The 25486-nt window shown below is 39.2% G+C and overlaps 1 protein-coding gene across 1 annotated transcript in view; it reads left to right on the top strand.

The window, feature by feature from the left end:
* LOC126416074 (putative helicase MOV-10) overlaps positions 1–24659 on the top strand; it is a 341495-nt gene extending 316836 nt beyond the window's left edge. The window contains exons 17-20 of the mRNA XM_050083555.1: positions 2180–2310; positions 2874–2994; positions 20014–20190; positions 23243–24659. Of these exons, the coding sequence (XP_049939512.1) occupies positions 2180–2310; positions 2874–2994; positions 20014–20190; positions 23243–23449 (636 nt within the window). The 3' untranslated portion in view covers positions 23450–24659. The remainder of the gene's footprint in view (positions 1–2179; positions 2311–2873; positions 2995–20013; positions 20191–23242) is intronic.
* The last annotated feature ends 827 nt before the right edge of the window (positions 24660–25486 follow it).

The raw sequence follows: 25486 nt of genomic DNA, 5'->3' as shown, positions 1-25486 counted from the left end.
ATGTCATTGGATAGACGGTAACCACGCACTTCTTGGAGAAAGTGACAGTGCGAAACTGAGTCGAACGCCTTTCAGAAGTCGAGAAATATGGCATCAACCTGGGAGCCGGTATCTAGAGCCTGTTGTATATCATGCACAAAGAGGGCCAGATGTGTCTCGCATGACTGCTGTTTCCTAAAACTGTGCTGGTTTCTGCAGATGAGCTTCTCAGAGTTTAGAAAGGTCAATATGTCTGAACACAAAATGTGTTCCATGATTCTACAACAAATCGATGTCAGTGAAATTGGCCGGTAATTGTGTGCATCCAATTTTCTACTCTTTTTATAGTTTGCAATGACCTGGGCGTTCTTCCAGTTCCATGGAACTTTCTGCTGTTTCAATGATCTTTGATAAATGATGGATAAGAATGGTGCTATATTTGTAGCATTGTCAACATAAAATCTTATGGGGATACCGTCTGGGCCAGATACCTTTCTGGCGTCTAAGGATCTTAACTGTTTTACAGTCCCAGATACACTAAACACTATGTCAGCCATCCTTGCGTTTGTTCAATAATTGAAAGGGGTAATGGTGCTGCAGTCGTCTACAATAAAAGAGTTTTAGAAAGCTAGGTTTCGAATTTCGGCCTTCTGTTTATCATCATCAGTTACATTACCCATACTGTCTGCAAGAGAAGGTATTGAATTATTTGTAGCGTTCATAGATTTTACGTATGACCAAAATTGTTTTGGTTATTTTTAGAATCCGCAGATAAAATATTGCTTTCAAATTTGTTAAAAGAATCTCTCATTGTCCTTCTGACAGCTGCTTTCACTTCGCATAATTTCTGTTTGTAAGTGGGGCAGTGACTACGTTAAAAACGACTGTGCAAAATTCTCTGCTTTCTCAGCAACTTCCTAATATGTTTGTTGTACCAAGGCAGATCCTTTCCCTCCCCTGTATTTTTGCTGGGCACATACTTATCTAGCACATGGTGGACAATACCTTTAAATTCCAATCAAAAGTGCTCAATATCTTTGTGTCCCGCAGTGAATGAATGCTTGGAACTGACTATGGAAATATTCATTAATGACACCTTTATTTGCTTTCCCAAACAAGAAAACTCCCGCTGTTCCCCCCCCCCCCCCCCCCCCCCCCCCCCCCCCTACAGCCTTTGCCAGAAAAGGTGGGCGTGCGTGCGCGCGCGCACACACACACACACACACACACGCACACACACACACACACACACACACACACACACACACACACACACACACACACACAGAGAGAGAGAGAGAGAGAGAGAGAGAGAGAGAGAGAGAGAGAGAGAGAGAGAATTATTCACGCAAGTGAGCAAGTGAGCATACCTCACACACAATGATCACCAACTCTGGTGGCTTGGACCAGACTAAGCTGAGGGAGACGGCAGTCGTGCTTGCTTGTGCGAGGTGTGCTTGCTTTTGTGAATAAATATGTGGGTGTTTCCTTTTCTGACAAAGGCTGTGGCCAAAAGCTAATGTGTAAGTGTCTTTTTGTTGTACCTGTCTGTAACTTACTGTGTCATCTTTACAGTAAGGAGAAAGCTGTCTTTTTCTTATATTGTTGTTGATATTTCAGCCTGGAGGGTTCCCCCCTCCCTAGAATATGTTTAACTACATCATCAGTTAAATATTTATTGTGTTCATTTTACTAATTCTGCTTTGGGTCTGATGCCTGAAACCTGCCCCACTCAGCATCATGTCCCTCCTTTTTGCACACAATGAATTTGCTTAAGTCTCACTTATCAACAATTCCCTGCATCTTCTGCTACCTTCTTTGTTGCCATTACCACACTTTTCTTGTTCTCATTGTCAGAAAAATCAATAACATCAAAAGCAAAATTACATGACTTTCCGCAGTATTTTCCATTATTAATTTTTATGAATGCTTTCGGTGCACACACTACAAGGTAAAAATGCACCCAATTTTCAGTTGGGATGTGACCAAGGTAGTAGGCATTATGTGTAACCAGTTTATCTTGCTGAGTAATACCACAAACATTATCAATGTAGCATGAATGGTTACCTTCACTTGTTCCACAGTATTTTTCATTATCATACAAAGAAATTCTTTTCCTTACCTCAGTGTCTCTCCTCAATCTATTTCCACTCAGAGCTCGCTGTTCTATGTATACTATGTCATTTATTTTTGGTTGTAGGAAAGGTGTCCAGACAGTGTTCGTAATGACCCAGTGTTATCTTTCGCTTTAAATGGTAGTGAAAGCGGAGGTCGTGCTGTGGTATTTCATGGAGTCATTGGACATGAACAACGAGAAGGACAGTCTCCCAGGTAATTGACTAGTTGATTACATTACATTTTTAACAATAATATGATATATTGACTCATAAAGTTTTCCACTTCTCTCCCCTCCACTTCCTTCCACTTCACTCCCATCCCTCTACAGCTGCTCTTCTCCAACCCTCCTGTCACTGTTCTACCCACCGTTTCTGCCTCTTACCTTCTCTCCTTTTCTTAGCTTCATTAACATATCTAAAGGTTCTTCCTGTTGCTGTACTGTTTAAGGAGTGTATTGTGGATCAATAAACAAGTTTCTGGAGTCTGTGTTTCACATTGAAACTATCTAATTCATTGGTGCCCACATGATTCCTAAAATCATTGCTCCAACTGCATATTCTTTTCTCATGCCGGATATCCAGTTCCTGCTTGTATTTACTTGTTTTTTGTGTCACATTGTATTTCTTGCTTTCATTAATATTAAAGTTGTCTCACCGAGACTCTACACTGTTTTGAACATTTTGATAAGTATCTTTTGAACTCCTTAATTTACTGTTTTAGAGTCAACTGTTTTCCTCGACAATTTAAGGAACAATATTCATTGTCTTCTGTTTCAGTCATTTCAATCGATATGAAGTTACCCAAGTACTAAAGTATGTTGACAGATTGACAGGGCCAAAAGCAAATGTTAAACTGAAGCAGACTGACATTGGAATTATAGCCCCTTACATCAGACAGGTAAATTAAGCATAATTACACGTTAATGTGTAGAGAAGTGTAAGTATCATAAGACAAGGTGACCACATGGCAATCAGATTTTTGTAATTTTTTATATTTTATAGTGTGTGAAGTTCAGAGCTAAAATATCAATATGCCAAAGCAGTTCAATGCAACTCTCAAAATTTCTTGAGAAAACCAACCTTGCAGTTTTCTGAGGATGTTGTTGTTGTTGTTGTGATCTTCAGTCTTGAGACTGGTTTGATACAGCTCTCCATGCTACTCTGTCCTGTGCAAGCTTCTTCATCTCCCAGTACCTACTGCAACCTACTTCCTTCTGAATCTGTTTAGTGTATTCATCTCTTGGTCTCCGTCTACGATTTTTACCCTCCATACTGCCCTCCAATACTAAATTGGTGATCTTGATGCCTCAGAACATGTCCTACCAACTGATCCCTTCTTCTAGTCAAGTTGTGCCACAAACTTCTCTTCACCCCAATCCTATTTAATACCTCCTCATTAGTTATGTGATCTACCCATCTAATCTTCAGCATTCTTCTGTAGCACCACATTTCGAAAGCTTCTATTCTCTTCTTGTCCAAACTAGTTATCGTCCATGTTTCACTTCCATACATAGCTATGCTCCATACAAATACTTTCAGATGCGACTTCCTGACATTTAAATCTATACTAGATGTTAACAAATTTCTCTTCTTCAGAAATGCTTTCCTTGCCATTGCCAGTCTACATTTGATATCCTCTCTACTTCGACCATCATCAGTTATTTTGCTCCCCAAATAACAAAACTCCTTTACTACTTTAAGTGTCTCATTTCCTAATCTAATTCCCTCAGCATCACCCAACTTAATTCGACTACATTCCATTATCCTGGTTTTGCTTTTGTTGATGTTCATCTTATACCCTCCTTTCATGACACTGTCCATTCTGTTCAACTGCTCTTCCAAGTCCTTTGCTGTCTCTGACACAATTACAATGTCATCGGCGAACCTCAAAGTTTTTATTTCTTCTCCATGGATTTTAATACCTACTCCGAATTTTTCTTTTGTTTCCTTCACTGCTTGCTCAACATACAAACTGAATAACACCGGGGATAGGCTACAAACCTGTCTCACCTCCTTCAAACCACTGCTTCCCTTTCATGCCCCTCGACTCTTATAACTGCCATCTGGTTTCTGTACAAATTGTAAATAGCCTTTTGCTCCCTGTATTTTACCCCTGCCACTTTCAGAATTTGATTGGGATTGGAATTATTATATTCCTTTTGAAGTCTGAGGGTATTTCGCCTGTCTCATACATCTTGCTCACCAGATGGTAGAGTTTTGTCAGGACTGGCTCTCCCAAGGCCGTCAGTAGTTCTAATGGAATGTTGTCTACTCCCGGGGCCTTGTTTCGACTCGGGTCATACAGTGCTCTGTCAAACTCTTCACGCAGTATCGTATCTCCCATTTCATCTTCATCTACATCCTCTTTCCATTTCCATAATATTGTCCTTGAGTACATTGCCCTTGTATAGGCCCTCTATATACTCCTTCCACCTTTCTGCTTTCCCTTCTTTGCTTAGAACTGGGTTTCCATCTGAGCTCTTGATATTCATACAAGTGGTTCTCTTTTCTCCAAAGGTCTCTCTAATTTTCCTGTAGGCAGTATCTATCTTACCCTTAGTGAGATAAGCCTCTCTACATCCATGCATTTGTCCTCTAGCCATCCCTGCTTAGCCATTTTGCACTTCCTGTTGATCTCATTTTTGAGACGTTTGTATTCCTTTTTGCCTGCTTCATTTACTGCATTTTTATATTTCTGAGGATAATTTACTAAAATTAAGGCTATGCTTCATCACCGGATGCATTGTTCAATTGAAAACATTGGAGGATTGTAATCGGGTAATCATTGGATTACTGTTTCGAGTCATGCTGTTATCTTTTTTCATTTTTTTTTCTTTCAGTTCAAATACCTACATCATTCAAATATAAAATGCATCAAATATATGCTAATTAACACACATCTAATAATTTTTATGAAGAATGCATTTCTTCTTATTTCTAATTACATACTGCATGCAAAACTCCAGTTTATATTGGAAATATAAGTTCCTAAGTATTGATATTTTATGAAATATTGTTAATTTAAAAACAATTGATATTAATGGTCTTGTATAATTCTTCGGTAACTAAGGATTTTTATTTGCAAAGCACAATTGAAAGTCCATGTTGAAATATCAACAACATTATGAAAAATATAACAATATTATGAAAAGGAAAGTTGCTACTCACCATATAACAGAGATGCTGAATCACAGATAGGCACAACAAAAACACTTTCACAAATAAAGCTTTCGGCCATTGGCCTTTGTCAGCAATAGATGCACCCACCCACCCTCCCACCTACCCGCACCCGCACGCGCACACGCACACCTGCAGTCTCAGGCTACTAAAACCACACTGCGAACAGCAGTGCAGGATGGGAGCGGCGACAGGGTGGGGGTTAGGTGGAGGTCGGGGCAGGGAGGGGGAGGAATAGTATGGTTTGGGGTGGCAGACAGTGAAGCCTGCAGGTTAGATGGAGGGCAAGGGAGTTGTGGGGAGGGGGGAGAGGAGGTAGCGCAAAAGGAGAGAAATAAAAAGAAAAATACTGGGTGTGGTGGTGGAATGCAAAAAGGGAAGGAGCTGGATGGGTGAGGACAGTGACTAACAAAGGTTGAGGCCAGGAGGGTTACACGAAGGTAGGATGTGTTGCAGGGAAAGTTCCCACCTGCACAATTCTTAAAAGCTGGTGTCAGTGGGAAGCATCCATATGGCACAGGCTTTGAAGCAGTGATTGAGATGAAGGATATCATGTTTGGCAACAGGGTGGTCCACTTGTTTCTTGGCCACAGTTTGTCGGTGGCCATTCACGCGGACAGACAGCTTGTTGGTTATCATGACTACATAGAATGCAGCGCAGTGGTTGGAGGTTAGCTTGTACAGTACATGACTGGTTCCAATGTAGCCCTGCCTTTGATGGGGTAGGTGGTGGTGGGAGGATGTATGGAACATTTCTTGCATCATAGTTCTACTACAGGTGTGTGAGCCATGAGGTAAGAGATTGGAAGTAGACGTTGTGTAAGGATGGATGAGTATATTGTGTAGGTTCGGTGGACGGCGGGGGTGGGAAGGGTAGTGGGCAGGACATTTCTAAATGAACCCGTGGTCCACTTCCACCCTGTGGCACTTCATGCAGCTGAAAATAACATGCTTGATTTCATTGATTTCAATGGCTGATTTACAAACTGTGTGTGTGTGTGTGTGTGTGTGTGTGTGTGTGTGTGTGTGTGTGTGTGTGTGTGTGCGCGCGCGCGCACACACAGCCGCGCGCGCGCACACACAGCCGCGCGCGCGCGCGCACACACAGCCGCGCGCAGCGCGCGCACACACAGCCGCGCGCGCGCGCGCGCGGCTGTGTGTGTGTGTGTGCGTGTGTGTGTGCGTGCGTGCGCCCGCTTCTGCCTGCCTGCCTGCCTTGACTTTGGCCAAAAGCTCAATCTGCCTCTGTCCCTTCATTGTGCCTGTCTGCAACTGAACGTGTCATCTTCACAGTGAGTAGCAATCTATCCTTTTCATAATGTATTTGTAACATGGTTACGTGTAACTAGAAACAAGATGATGTGCATCTTTCATAAATGATGATGATTAGAGATGTGTGAACTAGTATATATTTCAAGAATTTTGTGTTTAAATGATGTGGGTATTCGAATTCAACAACAAAAAAGTAACAGCACAATGAGATATGAATTAGTGATCCATTTATTATCCAATTAGTAGCCTTGACTTTAATTCACTAAAGTTCCTCAGATATTTTGCATAGAACTACTAACAGATATAAAAATTGCAAAAATCTGATGGCCAGGTGATCTGTATGTGAGATTTATCTGCTGACTGCCCCAGGTCAGTAGCCATAGATCTCAAAATTTCTATTTGTAATTTACAACCTTAAAGTGCCTGAGAAGATGACATTAACTTATGGAAAGCTGTTTTTTTTTTTTTTATAGCATATCTTTGAAAATATAGTTTCTTGATCTCTTGACAGACAGACAGTGAGTGAGTGAGTGAGTGGTTGGTTGGTTGGTTGGTTGGTTGGTAGACTGATCGATTGGTTGGTCGACCGACCAATTGGTCGATCGATTGACTGTGGACACAATGAGAATTGGTGTGTTTGGAATATCTAGCTTTTACTACATATCATCTAAAAATGTATTTTTCTCTTTCAAATATTAAGGGTATGATTAAGTAGATATTAAATCTTGAGATTCTTGTAGCTATTATGTCACAGACAGATATGTTTTAGTCTGCTAATTCTTGAGTATTATATTGATTGGTCTTACACAGACAAATATGTGGTCATTTTCTGCAGTATACCTCATTTCTGTGCAATAACTAGGTGACCTTCCACATGCCATTATTCATTTGCAAACCTCCCTTTTCATTCATCTACACTCCACAAGCCACATTGAGGTGTGTGCGTGGAGGGTACGTCTGCTCAACTATCACTATACACGTAATTTTTCATATTACACTTGTGAATGGTGCATGGGAAGAACAACTATCTCTGAACCTTTGTATGTGGGCTAATTTCATTTGACAAGGCGTGTGAAGGAGGCAGTAATATAATGGATGTCTTCTTCAAATGCACACCCTTGGAATTCCAACAGTTAACAACAAAACACCTTTCTTGTTGCTATTCCTGCTAGTTTTTAGTTGAGCATTTCTGTATTGCTGTTGCACTTACTAATTGATCCCATGACAAAACACATAGCTTTCTTTTGGATCTTTTCCATCTCTTCAGTTAGACCCAGATTGATGAGCAATACTCAGATTCGTTGAATATGCCTTTGTTAAGACACTTCTTTCATGGTTAAATTAAATTTCAGGATTCATCCAGTGAATCCCAATGCGGCATCGATTTTTCCTTCTGTTAATCCAGATGGTTACTCTTATTTTTTCACAGGTCGTAAAGTTTACAATGGTTTATCACAAAGAATGTAATTTAACAGTGAGTTTTCCCACTTATGTACACACTGTATGTTGCATTAAATTACACATACGATATTGGTAGGAAAATTCTATCATGTCATAACCACACTTGAGTCCAAATCCAACAACAGGGTGGTCAGTAAGGTACAACACTTAAACAGAAAGCACATTTATTTCAAATACTACCGTACAACCAGAATGGAATGGAACTTATGGACCGAGAATGCAGCAGTTTATGCAAATATCAAGTATTCCAGAATATACAAATATAGAGGGTAGTCTCCACGTGACACGTGATTACATTTGGTGATTTTTCTGCTTCCCCTTCGTTTACTCTCCCGTCAGATGAAAACAAAACGGACATCTGTGGCCGGGAGCTATCAAGTGAATTAAAATATTCACATAATCACGGAAGGCTAAAATATGTTATTAGTTTCGGATTTTATTTTATTTCCACCTTTCTTACAGTCAAGTATTAATTGTCCTGCGGAACAAACAAGTTTTTTTGTCTATTTGCTAACGAAATATGACATTTATTAACCTTTTCCCCAGAGGGAAACGAAATGTTTAATTCCACAGTACTGGCTAGTTTCAACTGTTCGCTGCATTTCAGGTGCACGTTATCATCTTCTAGCACGTATGGCATTATGCCATAATAACCAAACATAATATAATACAGTACTGGTGCTCCAACAAAATTTACATCCCGAAAATCACTCTGAAAAGCTTAATATCAGGTCGAGGTCTACTTCATTGGGAATCTGGACATACGAATGTGCATTTTAAGTATGCACTTTGAATGTGCACATTTTAGTACGGTTCATGAAATTCCGATTCTCTTGGAGTATCCTCTGATGTCTTGTTTCTTTTATGAGATAATGTATGCTCTTTCAATGTTTTACACATACGTACGTAAGGGCTTCCTACGTCATTGTAGCAGCGCAAGCGTGGTGTCGCCTGTTATCTGCGCTCTCTGGCAACTGCTGAAACGAACCTGTTTCTAACTGGTCACGGGAAAATATTGCGAATGGTAGTTTGAAAAGCGTTACTTTCAAAGTAAATGTCCTTTTATGTAAGTTGAACTATATGCGAGAATATACCATGAATTTCTTAAATCACAGAGCATTTGACTCACATTTAAAAATAAACTTTTTGATGACGAGCCACTTAGAATAATTTCGAACCCTGAAGATCAGACATTTATGTCATTATTAAAAATTTTACTGGCACATTTGTGTGATGTATCTTAAAGTGTAACACGCGCAGAAAAGATCAACATTGTATGTGAAAGCTTAGCTTCTCTTGCAGCTTATTAACCTTAGAGACCAATATTATATGTGAAAGCTTTTCTTTTCTTGTAGCAACACTATGTATATTAATTTAAACTATTAACTTTCCCTGTTTGTGTGTTCGTGTTACTTAACAGTGATGTTGCTCTTGGCTGACTACATCACGTGTCCTATGCTCTGAATATCCGCTGTCATCGGCTGGCGAGATCACGTGACATGAGCTACGAATGGCTTACAAAATCGCATCGAAATCTCGATTTCAATGATTCGGAAAGTAACATGCGGTGTTTGGTGGAAATCCAATGTATACTTTCGTAATACGAAAATACGCAGCGTACATAGTTGCGAAACATGTTTTTTTTCCCTGAATTTCGTTTTCTAAAGTGCCGGGAAATTCAACGCCCATGTATAAAACCACAACCATTCAAAGGACTGATAAGTTTCGCAGTTTAAAGGGAAAATATACTGTCGCTCAACACAGAAAGAGTGTGTTTTCACCCGGGACAAAGTGTATTTTTAACCGGGAAAAACTCGGGGAATTTTTTTTCCTTGTCCGCGTATACACCCTGAATAGGCAGCCCGGGTGACTGAATAGTGGGATAAAGATATCCTGTAGAACAAAGTGGGAATTATATCAAAATTTTAGAAGTAGTCACAATCAAGCTACAGTAGCCCATTACAAACAGTATTGTAAGGTGCTTAAAAATGTTATTAGGAAGGCAAAGAGTATGTGGTATGCAAATAGAATAGCTAATTCACAGGACAAAATCGACAATATAAAGTCAGTTCACAGTAAAAATATTTCTGTTACTGATAAATCAGATGTATGTACAGTATTTAGTAATTGTTTTCTGAGCATTGCTGGTGAATTAAATAAAAATTCAGTTTCTACAGTGAATCGTATAACTTTCTTGACAAAGGCCTTTCCGAGATTGATGTCTGAAATACTCCTGTGATACAGACAAGAGGGAGATTGAGTCAATAATTAAATCACTGAAGACTAAGGACTCCCATGATTATAATGGAGTGTCTAGCAGAAGATTTTAAAGTACTTTGCTGCACATGTTAGCCCTGTATTTAGCTATATTTGTAATTTTTCCTCTAGGAATGGTCAGTTTCCTGAGCAATTAAAGTACTCAGTAGTAAAGCCGCTTCATAAAAAGGGAGAAAGGGATAATGTAGATAATTATAGACCTATTTCTATGCCATCAGTGTTCGCAAAAGTTCTTGAAAAGGCTGTGTATGTAAGGATAATTGATCATTTTGTATCTCACATTTTGCTATCAGATGTACAGTTTAGCTTTAGAAGTCGTTTAACAACTGAAAATGCTATATTCTCTTTTCTCTCTGAGGTACTGGATGGGTTAAACAAAAGGTGTTGAAGGCTTGACATTTTTTTTTAACTAAGGCATTTGATTGTGTTGATATTGCTCCAGAAGTTGGACCATTACAGAATACGAGGAGTAGCTCAAAATTGGTTCACCTCTTACTATAGCAACAGGCAGCAAAAGGTCATTATTCTCAGTGTTGATAACGGCTGTGATGTGGGGTACTGTCAAGTAGGGGGTGCCCCAGGGGTCAGTTTTGGGGCCACGCCTGTTATATAAATGATATGCCCTCTAGTATTACGGGTAACTCTAAAATATTTCTGTTTGCTGATGACACTAGCTTGGTAGTAAAGGATATTGTGTGCAACATTGGCTCGGTTTCAAATAGTGCAGTAAATGACCTAAGCTCATGGCTTGTAGAAAATAAACTAACGCTAAATCTCAATAAGACTCAGTTTTTACAGTTTCTAACACACAATACAACTAAACCTGACGTATAATTTAACAGAACAGGCATATGATAGTGAAACTGAACAGTTCTAATTTCTAGGTGTTCAGATAGATAGTAAGCTGTTGTGGGAAGCCCACGTTCAGGATCTTGTTCAAAGACTTAATACTGCCATTTTTACTATTCGAACGGTATCTGAAGTGAGTGATCGTTCAACACAAAAAGTAGTCTATATTGCTTATTTTCATTCGCTTATGTCATATGGTATTATATTTTGGAGTAACTCTTCCCATTCTAAAAGGATATTTTTGGCTTAGAAATGGGCGGTTTGGGCAATAGGTGGTGTAAGTTCACGAACCTCTTGTCGACCCCTGTTCACGAGTCTGGGTATTTTGACAATGGCCTCTCAATATATATATTCCGTACTGTCATCTCTTGTTAACAATATTAGGTTATCCCCAAGAATAAGCAGCTTTCACTTGGTTAATACTCAGCAGAAATCAAACCTGCATTTGGATCAGACTTCCTTAACTCTTGTGCAGAAAGCTGTGCAGTATACTGCTGCATCCTTTTTCAATAAGCTACCACTTGAATTCAAAAAGCTTAGCAGTAATCCACGCGCTTTCAAATCAAAACTGAAGAGTTTCCTCTTGGGCCACTCCTTCTATTCTGTTGAGGAGTTCCTTGAAAAATTAGCTGATTCTTGTTGTATTGTTGTTTGTGTTTACTTAAACTTATGGATTTACTTTTTTCAGGCTCATAAACATTTTATTTTTATCTGTTATTACTTTTATGTTGTAATTTCATGTACTGACACATTTCATGACCTTGGACATTTGCTCCTTAATTTGGTCCCATGGAACTTGAATAAATAAAATCAAAGCTAGTAACCCCCATCGAATTTCCTTACCTCAGAGTGGGTTTTCAGTTTTCTTCAGCCTCCCATCATTGATCTGCACATCTGGGCTGTATCAGAGCTTCACATGGAGGACATGAACGACATCTCTGTGCTTTTGTTTACTTGATGAAGGATCAGAATCCTCGACTTCATATATAGTCTTGCTTCTTCTGTCCTGGTGATGAAGTGTTCCAAAAAGTCCTCCTGAGTATTATCCATTTGAAACAGGAACATTGTTTCCACTGTCAGTTCGGCCTCGCAGTCGTGGGGCACAAAGAACTGTGTAAATACTTGTAGTGTCTTGCTTCAATGTGTTATATGCAAATGTCAAAATCAGCAATATTGTATGCTACTCTCTCTGTTAGACATTAACATACATTGACAGCATATCTGCCAACATCTTATTAAAGCATTCTGTGAGGCCTTTCATCTGTGGATGGGTAGGCTGTGGAGGCGATGTCACAACGTGGCATTCCTCTGATGCTAGTCTTGACTGGAAAACTTTTCCACAGTGATAGATTATCACATAAGATGTTCCATCCCTCAAAATGATCTTCTACGAGGACTTCACAATTTCCAGAGCTTAAGCAGTCGACACAGCTTTGATGAGAGTGTAGGAGATGAGATAGTGCAGATTATTATCCATTGATTCCCATTTGTCTTCTTCAGTCACCTTTCAAGAAACCCTGCTGCAGCTTGTATTGATGCCAGATTTCCAGGAGGTAATTGCAGCGTGTGCTTCTGGCACTGGCATTCCGTAAAGTGGCTTATGTTGCGTTCAGTGGATCACTAGAGATCTGGCCAGTGATACGGATGTGCGATTGTGTCTGGAGTGTTCACGAATTCCAGGTGGCCAGATGTTGGAACATCATGTAAAAACTTCAGGATCACTGGCTATAAATGAGCTGGAATGATGGAAACCATTTGTGCTGCATCGGATTGTAGTTCCTCTTAAACAATGTACTGTTAATTAATAGGTATCCTCTTTTAGTCAGTTCCTGATTCTACAAGGCTTCTCTGATTTTCAGCAAAGCTGTATCTCCCGTCTGTTCAGCAGCAATGTCATTTAATGCTCTGATGACTGAGATTTTATTGACATTGCTATGTTCTGTCAAAGGATTCCTTGAAAAGCAATCAACCCTGTTTACATTTGTTTTTTGTACCACTGTGACGTCATACTCAGAAGCCTCAGTGCATGTCTCACCACTTGACCTGACAGATCCTTCTGGCTAGTCAGCCAGTGCAGGCAATGATGGTCCATCCCGACTGTTAATGGTTTACCAAATAGTATGGCTGGAAATTATTGATGAGCCAAACAACTTCAAGACACTCTTTCTTAGAGTAGTTCATCTCTGACCTTTACAGAATCTTCCTGAATTTGTAGTAGAACTGCACCTTCCCATAACTATTAGTGTCAAGGTGAAGTTGTGTTGTGGCATTCTCATCATATGATGCTAGAACTGGAGAATATGCCCTCTTAAGGACAAAAAAACATCTTTGTTGCACCTTGTTCCAGGGAAATTGGAGTCTCCCTGGAGGAACATGCCCTGTTACAGAAGTCTTTTATTAATTGCCGGTAGTAAGAGCACAATCTGAACAACCTTCATCATGAATGTGCCGATAAGTCGGAAAATGTGTGACTAGTCTCACTTTACCTGTATTGGGACAAACTCCATTGTCATTCATTTTTGTTTCTTGGGCAGAGAAGAGGTACTTTCATGGAATCGGGCAGATACCTGTGCAACCTGGAAATGCAGTTGTCAGGCAGCTTAGATCTTCTTCAAATGTCTTTGAAAAAACAGCAGTGTCGTCCAGATAGCAGACACACCTCATCCTTTGAAGTATCGAAGTAGATCGTCCTTCATATATTCAAAAGTTACTGGAGCATTTCACATTCCAAATGGCATAACTTTGATCCAATAGAGGCCACTTGGAGTTACAAACATAGTTTTTTCCTTGTCCTCAATTTGCCAGTAGTCTGTCACTGTTGATAAATACTTTGCTCCTTTCAAGCAATCTAGGGTTTCATAATAAGAGTGGATGACAGAGAACAAAGTACTCGGATTATAAAGAGTGTAAGACAGGGATGTATCTTTTCATCCCTACTGTTCAATCTGTACATCGAAGAAGCAGTGACAGAAGTAAAAGAAAGGTTCAGGAGTGGAATTAAAAATCAAGGTGAAAGGATATCAATGATATGATTCACAGATGACATTACTACCATGAATGAAAGGGAAGAAGAATTATGTGATCTGCTCAATGGAATGAACAGACTAATGAGTATAGAATATGGGTTGAGAGGAAATCGAAGAAAGGCAAAAATAATGAGAAGTAGCAGAAATGAGAACAGTGAGAAACTTAACATCACAATTGATGGTGATGAAGCTGAGGAATTCTACTACCTAGGCAGCAAGATAACCAATGACTGACAGAACAAGGACAACATAAAAAACAGACTAGCACTGGCAAAAAGTGCATTAAGCTCTGGAGGGCAAAAACTGTATGGGAAGATAGAGATAGGAATACATCCAGCAAATAATTGAGGATGTAGGTTGTAAGTGCTGCTCTGAAATGAAGAGGTTGGTTCGATGCAGCCTGCCACAAATTTCTCTCCTGTGCCAATCAGAAGACTGATGACTTGAGAGAAAAAAGTCATCAGTGTGTGATCAAAATCATGGAGAAGAAAGATTTTTATCGTTCACCAGTCATCGGCGTTGTTGTGGTTGTGGTCTTCAGTCCTGAGACTGGTTTGATGCAGCTCTCCATGTTACTGTATCCTGTGCAAGCTTCATCTTCTCCCAGTATGTACTGAAACCTACACCCTTCTGAATCTGCTTAGTGTATTCATCTCTTGGTCTCCCTCTACGATTTTTACCCTCCACGCTGCCCTCCAATGCTAAATTTGTGATCCCTTGATGCCTCAGAACATGTCCTACCAACTGGTCCCTTCTTCTTGTCAAGTTGTGCCACAAAACTCCTCTTCTCCCCAATTCTATTCAATACCTCCTCATTAGTCATGTGATCTACCCATCTAATCTTCAGCATTCTTCTGTAGCACCACATTTCGAAAGCTTCTATTCTCTTCTTATCCAAACTGTTTATCGTCCATGTTTCACTTCCATACATGGCTACACTCCATAAAATACTTTCAGAAATGACTTCCTGACACTTAAATCTATACTTGATGTTAACAAATTTTTCTTCTTCAGAAACGCTTTCCTTGCCATTGCCAGTCTACATTTTATATCGTCTGTACTTCGACCATCATCAGTTATTTTGCTCCCCAAATAGCAAAATTCCTTTACTACTTTAAGTGTCTCATTTCCTAACCTAATTCCCTCAGCATCACCCAACTTAATTCGACTACATTCCATTATCCTGGTTTTGCTTTTGTTGATGATGTTCATCTTATATCCTCCTTTCAATACACTGTCTATTCCATGCAACTGCTCTTCCAAGTCCTTAGTTGTGTCTGACAGAGCTACAGTGTCATCAACAAATTTCAAAATTTATATTTCTTCTTCCTGGACTTTTAATTCATACTGAATTTTTTTCTTTTGTTTCCTTTACTGCTTGCTCAATATACAGACTGAATAACATTGGGGAGAGGCTACAACCCTGTCTCACTCCCTTCCCAACCACTGCTTCTCTTTCATGCCCCTCGACTCTTGTAACTGCCATATGGTTTCTGTACAAATTGTAAATAGCCTTTCAATCCCTGTATTTTACCCCTGCCCCCTTTAGAATTTGAAAGAGAGTATTACAGTCAACATTGTCAAAAGCTTTCTCTAAGTCTACAAATGTTAGAAACATAGGTTTGCCTTTCCTTAATCTTTCTTCTAAGATAAGTCGAAGAGTCAGTATTGCCTCACGTGTTCCAATATTTCTACAGAATCCAAATCGTCGATAGTCGACAGTGAAATGCAACATGCCATCCTTCGTCCTCACAAAGGCCAAGGAGAGGACCATGGAGACTCTGAAGGTTTAGTGATTTCATATTGTAGCATCTCCTCCACCTTCTCCTGGATTATCCATTATTCGGCCGATGACACACTATACAACCTCTAGGTTAATTGACTGATGAGTCCACATGTTGATATGATGATTTACGATGTTCGATCTGGCTTTTTCAGCTCCATATTTGAAAGCATCCAAAAATTGATGCAGAATGTTTATCACTTGCCACTGTTGTTTCACGGTCAGGCTAGACCCTTCTTGCATTTCAATAATTGGTCCCTCCTCTGCATTGTCTGTAGTGGTAGCGGAGCTGATTCTTCATTGGTGACACTAACTTGCTCTAAATGGTCACTTGTTGAACACATTGTTATCCTGTCATCATCACTTAAACAAGTTTCAGCCATTAGTCGAGATGCTCAGTTGAACTGTGTGCTTATTGGGATAGCTTCGCCAGTCTGGAGCTGTGATCTTCAAACAGTCTGACAGCTTGTGATGCCCGCACGAATTCCCCCCTGGGAATAATATTAAGACTACATTATATTAAAATAACAAATCAGAAGTATGTGTTCTATCATTGATAGCTATTCTTGTAATACAGGTTCCTGTCAGCTGATCAGATTTCCTGTTTATGACTTTCAGCACAACCACTTTTGTACCGCAAAACATAATCTTCCTTCGCTGAGGGTGATAAGCATTCAACATTACAGAAAAGAAAATGCTGGAGTTGACTCAAACCTGGATAGGTGGGCCATCGGTGGTGATGTCAGTGAGATTTCCTAACATGGTGATGACTGTCATCCATGGCGGATTTACATCTGTGGTGGCCTCACTTCCAAAGACTGACACCTCACTGTGTTTCCCTTAGTTCAGCAGCTACGTGAGTGGCAATTACCTCTTTACGTCAACAGGACACAGTGTGTTAGGAAGAGACTTTGTCCAGGGTACAGCAATAACCTTCGTCCAATGATCTGCAGTTGACTGGTATGAACAGAGCTGTTGTGATGGCTCTAACAGTGTAGTAATTGCCAAAAAATCTCCTCCTTTCTTCACTATAGTGTATCTTTGTTCAGGATATCCACAGTGGAAATGCACTGGCTTGTTGTCTTCTGTTAGCCAAATGACTGTTCTTTGTGGAGCATTATACTTGGCATAGGAGTTGCTTATACCTGCATTGGTCAGGTGGTGGGTTGTTGTTTGATGGCTGCTGTATAATTCAGAGTTGAGAGAGTACTTTCTTCTTCTCGCATTTGGCTGGTGGTGAAGATTGGTGCTACAGATCAGTTCTCTTCTTATTCGACAGTCTCTATTACCTCCTGATGCATCAGGTCACCATTCATGACTGCTATCTCCTGCTTGCTCGGTCCAGTAGTTATGGTTGCCATAAAATTCTGTATCTTTTCCCTCACTACCTAATGTATGGGAGAAGTGGTGAGGTCATGGTGGTCTTCCACAACTGCCATAGGGAAAACATACGGGAGACACTCTTACTTCTTTCATCAGACTCTCTTCTGCAGCATTTCCTTGATTCACTAGCATCACTTAATTAATTCCTCTGTCATTGTGACGTCCTTTAACTAAGACCATGGTACATGCCTTCTATGACTCCTTTCATCAATTGTGAGATTTTGTAAGAATCTGTGGTATTTGGGTTTATGATATGGCGTAAGGCCAAAACATTTTGTATGCTTGAATGTATCATTATCCTATGACACTGATATTGTTCTTTCGCTAACCGCACTTGCTGGAAATTGTCGCCAGAATTTTCTTCATTTCAGCCTGGAATTTATTCCGGATAATGAGCTTCTCTTCGTTGTTCCCGAACCAGTGCTGGACTGTTCCTTCCAAGTAAAAATGCACATTTGCCAAACACATCTTGTCATCCAACTTGTCATATTTGGCAACTGCATCAAATCCTCTCAGCCATTTTATTGGGTCCTGATCAGGATCTCCAGAGAACATTGATGGATGCCTGATGTGCAATTAAATTATTGCTGGCTAGTGAATATATGAACCATGGAAACGATATACTGCTTGTATTGTGTTTCCTGTCTATGTAGGTGACAACTTCCATGTTGCCTAATTGGAGCCATGGGGATGTAGATGTTTTGAAGTGCACAGTGTCTCCACCAAACAATGTCACATCATAACCACACTAAAGGCCAAATCTGAAAGCAAGGTCATAAATGAAGTATAACACTTTGAACTGAAAGTAATTTATTACAAAAACAAGCATAGAACCAGAACAGAACTGACCATCTGGGCAGAGAATGCAGCTGTTTCTGCAAACACTGAATATTCCAAAATACACAACATTGCAAACATAACTTACTTCAAGAACCTCCCAGATGTGATAAATACTAAATAACAAATAATTATTGGTGGCCAGGTTTGAATCGGCGATCCGCAGTATGCCAGCCAATGACACCAACCACTACACCACACTGTATGTTCCACAGTTTGCAGAAATATGTTGCCAATAAAAGTATAAATTGACATCTGCTGTAGATACACGTGATTAGCTATCAAGAACTAGTATCTAGTTGATCTCGCACAGTTGGAGAACAGTATCCAGTAACACGAAGAAAATAATGTCAAAGAGTGTCGGTAATTGAACCCAAAGGAAGTTGTTGTATATTTGTAGTGAGCAAGTAGATAGTGATACAGCAACCAGGTTGCAAATAAATAGCGAATAAAATACTTATGAATAACCCAAGTTTTACTTACTGTCATAGGCCCTTTTTTGTTTTATTACTGAGAAACCATCAAGGTATAAAAACACAAGTTTCAATTTGGGGGCAAAAGTGCTACCACCAATAATGAAACAGACTATGCAGCAGTGACCTACTGTAGGCACCTAAAAAAAGTATTTACTACTCCACCATTGCTCAAAATACCTTTGTATACCCATTAAGACATTTCCTAGGTTTACTGGCATACTCTTTAAATACCCACAACAAAATTAGTTCTTTTTAATTAAAGTATGCCAGTGACCCAGTGTGAAAACCTCTTCTGTTATATGCTGTGTAAATATTTTGAGAACCAACAGCTGAAATTTTTGTATTGTGGCTTTCACACTTTCCATGAAACATGAGGCAGACCACTTTGTCCAAGGTGGCGTACTGTAACTCCTCCCATTGCTGTAAGAGTGCCCTCTCATAGCCAGACAACAGCATTAGGAATGGACTAGTCTGGCAGAGAACCTCTTCCACATTTTAAATCTGATACAAATCCGGATAATAAGCTGGCCATTAGACGCATGATGTACTTTGGTTGAGGTTCCTTGTCCACAGGGTGTAACCATGGTGATGGAGTGTCATCAGTTAGGTGGAAATAGGTTCAGTATGCTCCATAATACCTACCTTTGCAGTATAGAGCAGTGCCCCTGCAGTGAACTCGTCCACCAAAAGGATTGTACACAATTGTTTCTGGGTTCACTAGAGATGGGACATGACATTTATCAAATCTCTCCATACCTTTGTTTGAGAGTGTATAGAGTAAGGTTTTGAAGCTGATAATACAGGATAATGGGTGATGATTCTGAGGTTGTTAACAAAGTTTGTAGCAGTGGTGTGGTATGTGTTTTCTCTCTCTCTCTCTCTCTCTCCTCTCTCTCTCTCTCTCTCTCTCTCTCTCTCTCTCTCTCTCTCTCTCTCTCTCTCTCTCTCTCTCTCCCCTCACTGCTGTGAAATAACACCAAAAGTGGTACTAAACACTTGGCCCTTGATCCATGTTGTGACTGAGACTGCAGTCATCCAGGTAGTTTTTATGTGCCATCTGTTTCAGGTGTCTGGGCTACTGGACATGATGCAACCTCAGAACCATTATTTTGCATTGCAGGAAAGGGTATCCCATGTATCTGCAGTGTTTGTGTTGGTCTCCTATAGTTTGCTACATGTAGTTTGACCTTTACAATAGCTTATTTTCCGTAACTTGTGGATTTGTAGTGTGTGATGGTGACTTATCAGTTACTATCCCCAGTTTTTTTCTTTTTTCCACAAATTGAGTTCACACAACAATTTTGCAGATTGTCTTGTACAGCTATTTAAGTTATACTGTCAATATTTGTTGCTAATTGAACTTTGCTTGTCATAAGGCATACAAGATAAAAGCAGAACTGAAAAAAAGGCAACTTCTAGACATTGAAGTTGGCACAACAGAAATATTCCAGGGACGTGAGAAACGTGCAATCATCATATCCACTGTCCGTTCAAATCGCAATCTGTTGGACTATGATCAGAAGTACCAGTTAGGCTTCCTTGTGAATCCAAAGGTGAGTATAATAGGATATAAAACATTCTTAAATGTAGAGTAGTGCTAAGTCTGATGGCCCTTTTTTTATTAATAACTAATGTAAAGTGTCTCCAAAAAGAAACTACAACTGAGTAAAGATAAGAAAAGCTCATATAAAGGAGACAACCACAGACTGAAATACATGTAAAACAGCAAAGAGAAGTAAACTATTCTTCCATTGGGCAAACTGAGCAAAGTGACACAATGCAAGTATTGGACTTGCATCTGAGGAAACCTGGGTTCAACTTTCCATTGGACTATCCATATTTCAGTTTTTGGTGGTTCCTTGAGACATATTGGGTGTAACTGCATGGTTCTGTGAAGAGCCCAATGCTCATTATTCACTCCATTCTAGACGTACATTGCAAGCTTATGTATCACCCTCATCTAACATGCATGGCGCTTTCTGTGACTGTAGGCTTTCTCAGCGTATTCCATTAATGAAACCTTGTCAGGTGGTCAACCGAGTAGTGGTGTCATCTTGTTGCAATGTTTTGATGAGTTTCGTACCTGTCATGTTGAAACAAACTGCCAAGATTCTATGTTCCACCTATCTATAGTCATTAAGCTGCTGTCCATTTCAGAATTCGAAGCAGTGGAGTGACTATATAGATATGTGGAAAACAGCATCCTGACACTTCGCGTAAAGATGATGGGCATGAAACTCATTGAAATGTTGCGACATGATGACGGTGCCTTACTGACGATAACCTAAAAAGACTTCATCATTGGTGCTTTTTACATAATCATCTATGAATCCCCTAAATAAAATTTTGTTTTTGATGTATTTCTAAATAATGGACAATAGTGAAGTCACTCGCCAACTCCATCTGCAGATTAGTTTTGTTTATAAGGCATTTTGGAGAGTGAGTTTGTCAGCGAAGTTTGAACCATTTGAAAAAGTCAGAAGACTTTGTGAATCAGTTGTTACTGTGAGAAACAAACAGGAATTTGCTATTTCATAACAGAAAGGAAACCGTTAGCAAATTAGTAGGGGGGGGGGGGGGGCGGGGCATGTAGGAAAAGGGGAGGTGGGAGCATGTTAAAGAGGCCTAGACTGCAACACAGAGCAAAATGTTACAGTTCCTTTAACAGGGCTCTGTAGCAGTGGGGAGACTTGAGGTCTGTGTTTTGGAAATACATTAAAAGAAATTTGTTGCTTCATTTCCATTGTGCAGTTAATCAATAAATTGTACTTCAAAATGAAAGAAATAACTTATCCTGGTATTTCTCAAACCAGGAAGAGATGGTACAATAAACTGCCGTGTTATACAGATTAACTGTTATGAGATGTTGAGGACTATGACTGAGCAATATAATTCTCAATATAAAAGTGACAAGAATCTGAGAAGGAAATTGACAGTCATTGTGAAAATTAAAAAGTAAAAATGATCAAACAATTGCTTGAGCTTCCTTTGAACTGAATGTCTCACTGATATGGTGGTAATCCCTAACCTTACTTTTTTCCCCTTGTTTTTGGATATGTACTACTGTGTTTCAACAACAGGTGAAAAAAATAATGTTTTGTGAAATGATTTGTCTAAAAGAAAGAAATGAAGAAGATCAGAGAAACATTTGATTCACCTTTGAGTGACGCACGAAATCATGTGCAATGGATGAGGTACTCATCTGTTATTGACAGGAGAAGACCACTGACCACTGAGGGAAATTACACCTGACAAATATCTTATAGTACTCTTTAAAATTCTAAGATTGTAAGTTACATATTGAACTTTAAATTCTCAATCAGCACCTCATTTGCTGTGTATGATTCTGAGTTTAATTCAAAGGCATGTTAAATGTTAATTCAAAAGCATGTTAAATGTTTCTCTAGCCTATCTTATTTCTTACTTTCTGACAGATCATTTCACAAAACATTTGACTGTGTGTGTGTGTGTGTGTGTGTGTGTGTGTGTGTGTGCAGAAAGCATGAAATATATTTAAATATCAATTGGCACTCTATTTTTGTGAAGAGTCTATAGATAAAGAGAAAGGAAAGAAATTTGAATTTATGCTGTAGTTTTATATTTTTTAACACTTCATTTACATACTCATGAAATATTTAAATTTTTCACGAAACTAAACCAGTCACTGGTCAGTATGTCCATTTCCCACTCTCCCTTTGGCTACGAAAATGTATGCGAAAATCCATTGTATAATTTCTAGAGTGTCTTGTTTTAGCTCCGCAGAAACCTTTATCCAAAGAAAATTACTGTAAGAAAGATGCTGTGTGCCATGTTGCTTGTATCAAAAGAAAAGTTTAGACGAGGAAACTGCAGAATGACAAGGGGATAAACTGACTGGCCAGTACTTCCCTTGGGGAGATGTTCTGTCTCCTTGTAGTTTTACTGCTCATATTGAAGGGCATTTTGATAAGTACAAATAGAGATTGATTTTTGCTCCAAAATGCCACGTCAGTAGTGTCAATATAAGCTGGTGAGTGTACAATTCTTTTCAAACTCTTAACTAAGATACAAAGGAATTTTTCTCCTTCTTACCTTAGGAGTAAGAACAACTTCTGTCTTAAACATTCATCACTGATTTGATAACATTCTAAACATGACTCCAGCACACATCTCGGTTCGTACTCGGTAGCTAAAATGGCTTTATAAAGTACATGCTTTCCTTTTGCAGGATACAACCTTCCAACCTATCACATGATCAAATTTGTACCTCCATTTTCATTAATAATCCAATGCTATCCACGTCAGAGATCACACAGCATGAAATAGTTTATTTTGTAACCAGGTTAGAAAGTAACTAGCTGTCATTCTCACGTCTCCCAGAAATATAATTACATATCGGTCTCGTCGACATACTGTGAACAAGCACCGGTTATAATACTACAGCTCCACACTGGAATGGTAGCAATATTTTTTAATAGATGAACTACTTACATTGAGAGCTTGTTAATGTTTCTTGAGAATAGAATTTAATTCATTATTGTTACAAATAAAATGTGTAACATGTTATTGATATGTGTGTGCTTTTAATACAAATGATGTTTAAATGTATAAATACTTTCCTTTCAGAGGTTGAATGTTGCTATTACAAGAGCACAGTCTCTTCTTATTATAATTGGAAACCCAATACTACTGGCAAAAGACTATCGATGGCGACACGTTGTGGAGTACACGCGTGAATTAGGCACTTACTATGGATGTCCATACCAGCCACGTGATGGTGACTGGATCAGCACTGTTACACACCGAATAGAAAACCTAAATATGCTCTCCTGAAATGCATTGTCTTCAAACATTTTTATTGCAACTACATAAGGAAGATACATGGTTGTATATATTTTTGTACATAAAATGAACCTTTCTTAGGATTTTTATGGAGTGCGAAGAGTATTTTTCATGTATACATAATGCAAAATAAGGCCATTCCTTGTGAAAGAGTATTGCTGTTCACTCTTGTATATGACCTTTTCTGCTGTGTGTATTTTGACTGTTAAGAAGTTGATAGTGTACATGAATTTTTGGGTGTTTTATGCAGAACTTATGCAAATTTCAGTGTATTCCAGTGTAAGGATGAAGCAGTATGTGCACAATTAATAACACTGTTGTTTTAGTTGTTCAAGTCTGTCTTGTGCATTTCCATTCTCACTGGCCCCCTCATTTAATATTCCATGACATACCATCCCAGCATAATTTCATTGTGTAAAATTCTCTGAGCCCTCTTGTATGTACCTTATGTGTGAATATACACAATCTGATTTACATTATTAGAAGCATGTACGTACTTCAATATTTGTTTACTTTCATGTTTTTATTTTTATTTATGAAACATGCAGCAATGTGCCATACTCTGAATAATAGCTTGAAACATAGTGTTATTTGATACTATTCATTTTAGTTTTGAAAACTCTAAAAACTGAAAGAATATGGTTTCATGTAATGAGTAAAAACTTCAACAAAATGAAGAACATAATAAATTCCTATTTCTGTTGAGATTACAAGCCTTGGCAATGTTGGATTTTCAAATTTGTTTAATTCTGACAGTATTCGGGAACTGGTCAGTACATTGAGGACTGCATGCATTAGACTGTGATTGGTTGATTATGTTTATTCTACTTGATGTTGCCATGAGTAACTGATAAGACTCAAGTGTAGTGTCTTTGTGATAACGTGATACCAAAGTCATTTAGAAATTGTTGAATGGAGTGTATATCATGTTTGTGTGAGTAGTGTAAAGGAAAATGACCTGAAGCCACTTTGTTTTGAACTTAAATGAGGTCTGAAGAATTTGTAAATGTGTATTATTGTGGTCTGAGTTGCTAACGATATTTATGTTGGCTCCTGTTTTGGTAAACAATACCTGCTGTACAGGCAAATTGTAAGCATTTATAAATATTTTTCAGGAGTCAAAATTGAAAGTAATTTACTGTATTTATAAATTGTTTTTATTTAATACTTCTAAAAATTACATTCCTGCATATTTTTATAACCGAATTTTTTCCTCAGTCATTGGTATTTTCTGTAGTGCATCCAAGAACATTTTTGTTACATTTCCCAAATATTCTTGCACTATATTCCCTCTTTCTCCAGTATTTTCCAGAAGACGGGCATATTCATCTGTTCTTTCTATCAGGTAGATTGTTTTGGTAAGTATCAAACTGAAATCTATACATATTATAAAAGTAAATGTACATACACTGATCAGCCAGAACATTATGACCAGCAGCATCACCTTGTGAGGAATGACTGCTATACACGCACGCACACCACACGACAGTGCACGTAGTATCAATGAGCCTGCTCTCTGTGTGTGTGTGCGCGTGCGCGTGGGCATGGGTGTGGGCGTGCGCGCGCACAGAATGGGGAAGGCATACAATCTATCTGAGTTTGACCAAGGCTCAGCATGAAAAATTCAGAAACTGCATGTTGGGCATTAGAGAAGTGCTGTGGTGAGTGGCTTCATCACATGGCAAAACCAAGGTGAAACCACATCCAGACATCATGGAGTCGGGCAGCCACCTGTCATTACAGATGTCGGATGTTGTAGGCCAGGCAGGCCGGTAAATCAGGACAGGCAGCAAACTGTGGCAGAACTAACATCAGATTGTAATGCGGGACAGAGTACAAGTGTGTCTGAACACACAGTGCACTGAACACTCCCAACAATGGGCTTATGCCGACAACCTATGTACGTGCCAATGCTAACACAGTGTCATCGGCAACTACGACTGAAGTGGGCATGAGACCATCAGCACTGAACATTGGCACAGTTGCAGAGTATTACACGGTCTGACGAATCGCGATACCGTCTTCATC

The sequence above is a fragment of the Schistocerca serialis genome, chromosome 8, assembly GCF_023864345.2.
Source record: "Schistocerca serialis cubense isolate TAMUIC-IGC-003099 chromosome 8, iqSchSeri2.2, whole genome shotgun sequence".
NCBI classification, from domain to species: Eukaryota; Metazoa; Arthropoda; class Insecta; order Orthoptera; family Acrididae; genus Schistocerca; species Schistocerca serialis.
Note: the sequence above shows the minus strand (reverse complement) of the source record. Positions and strands in the feature narration are given on the sequence as shown.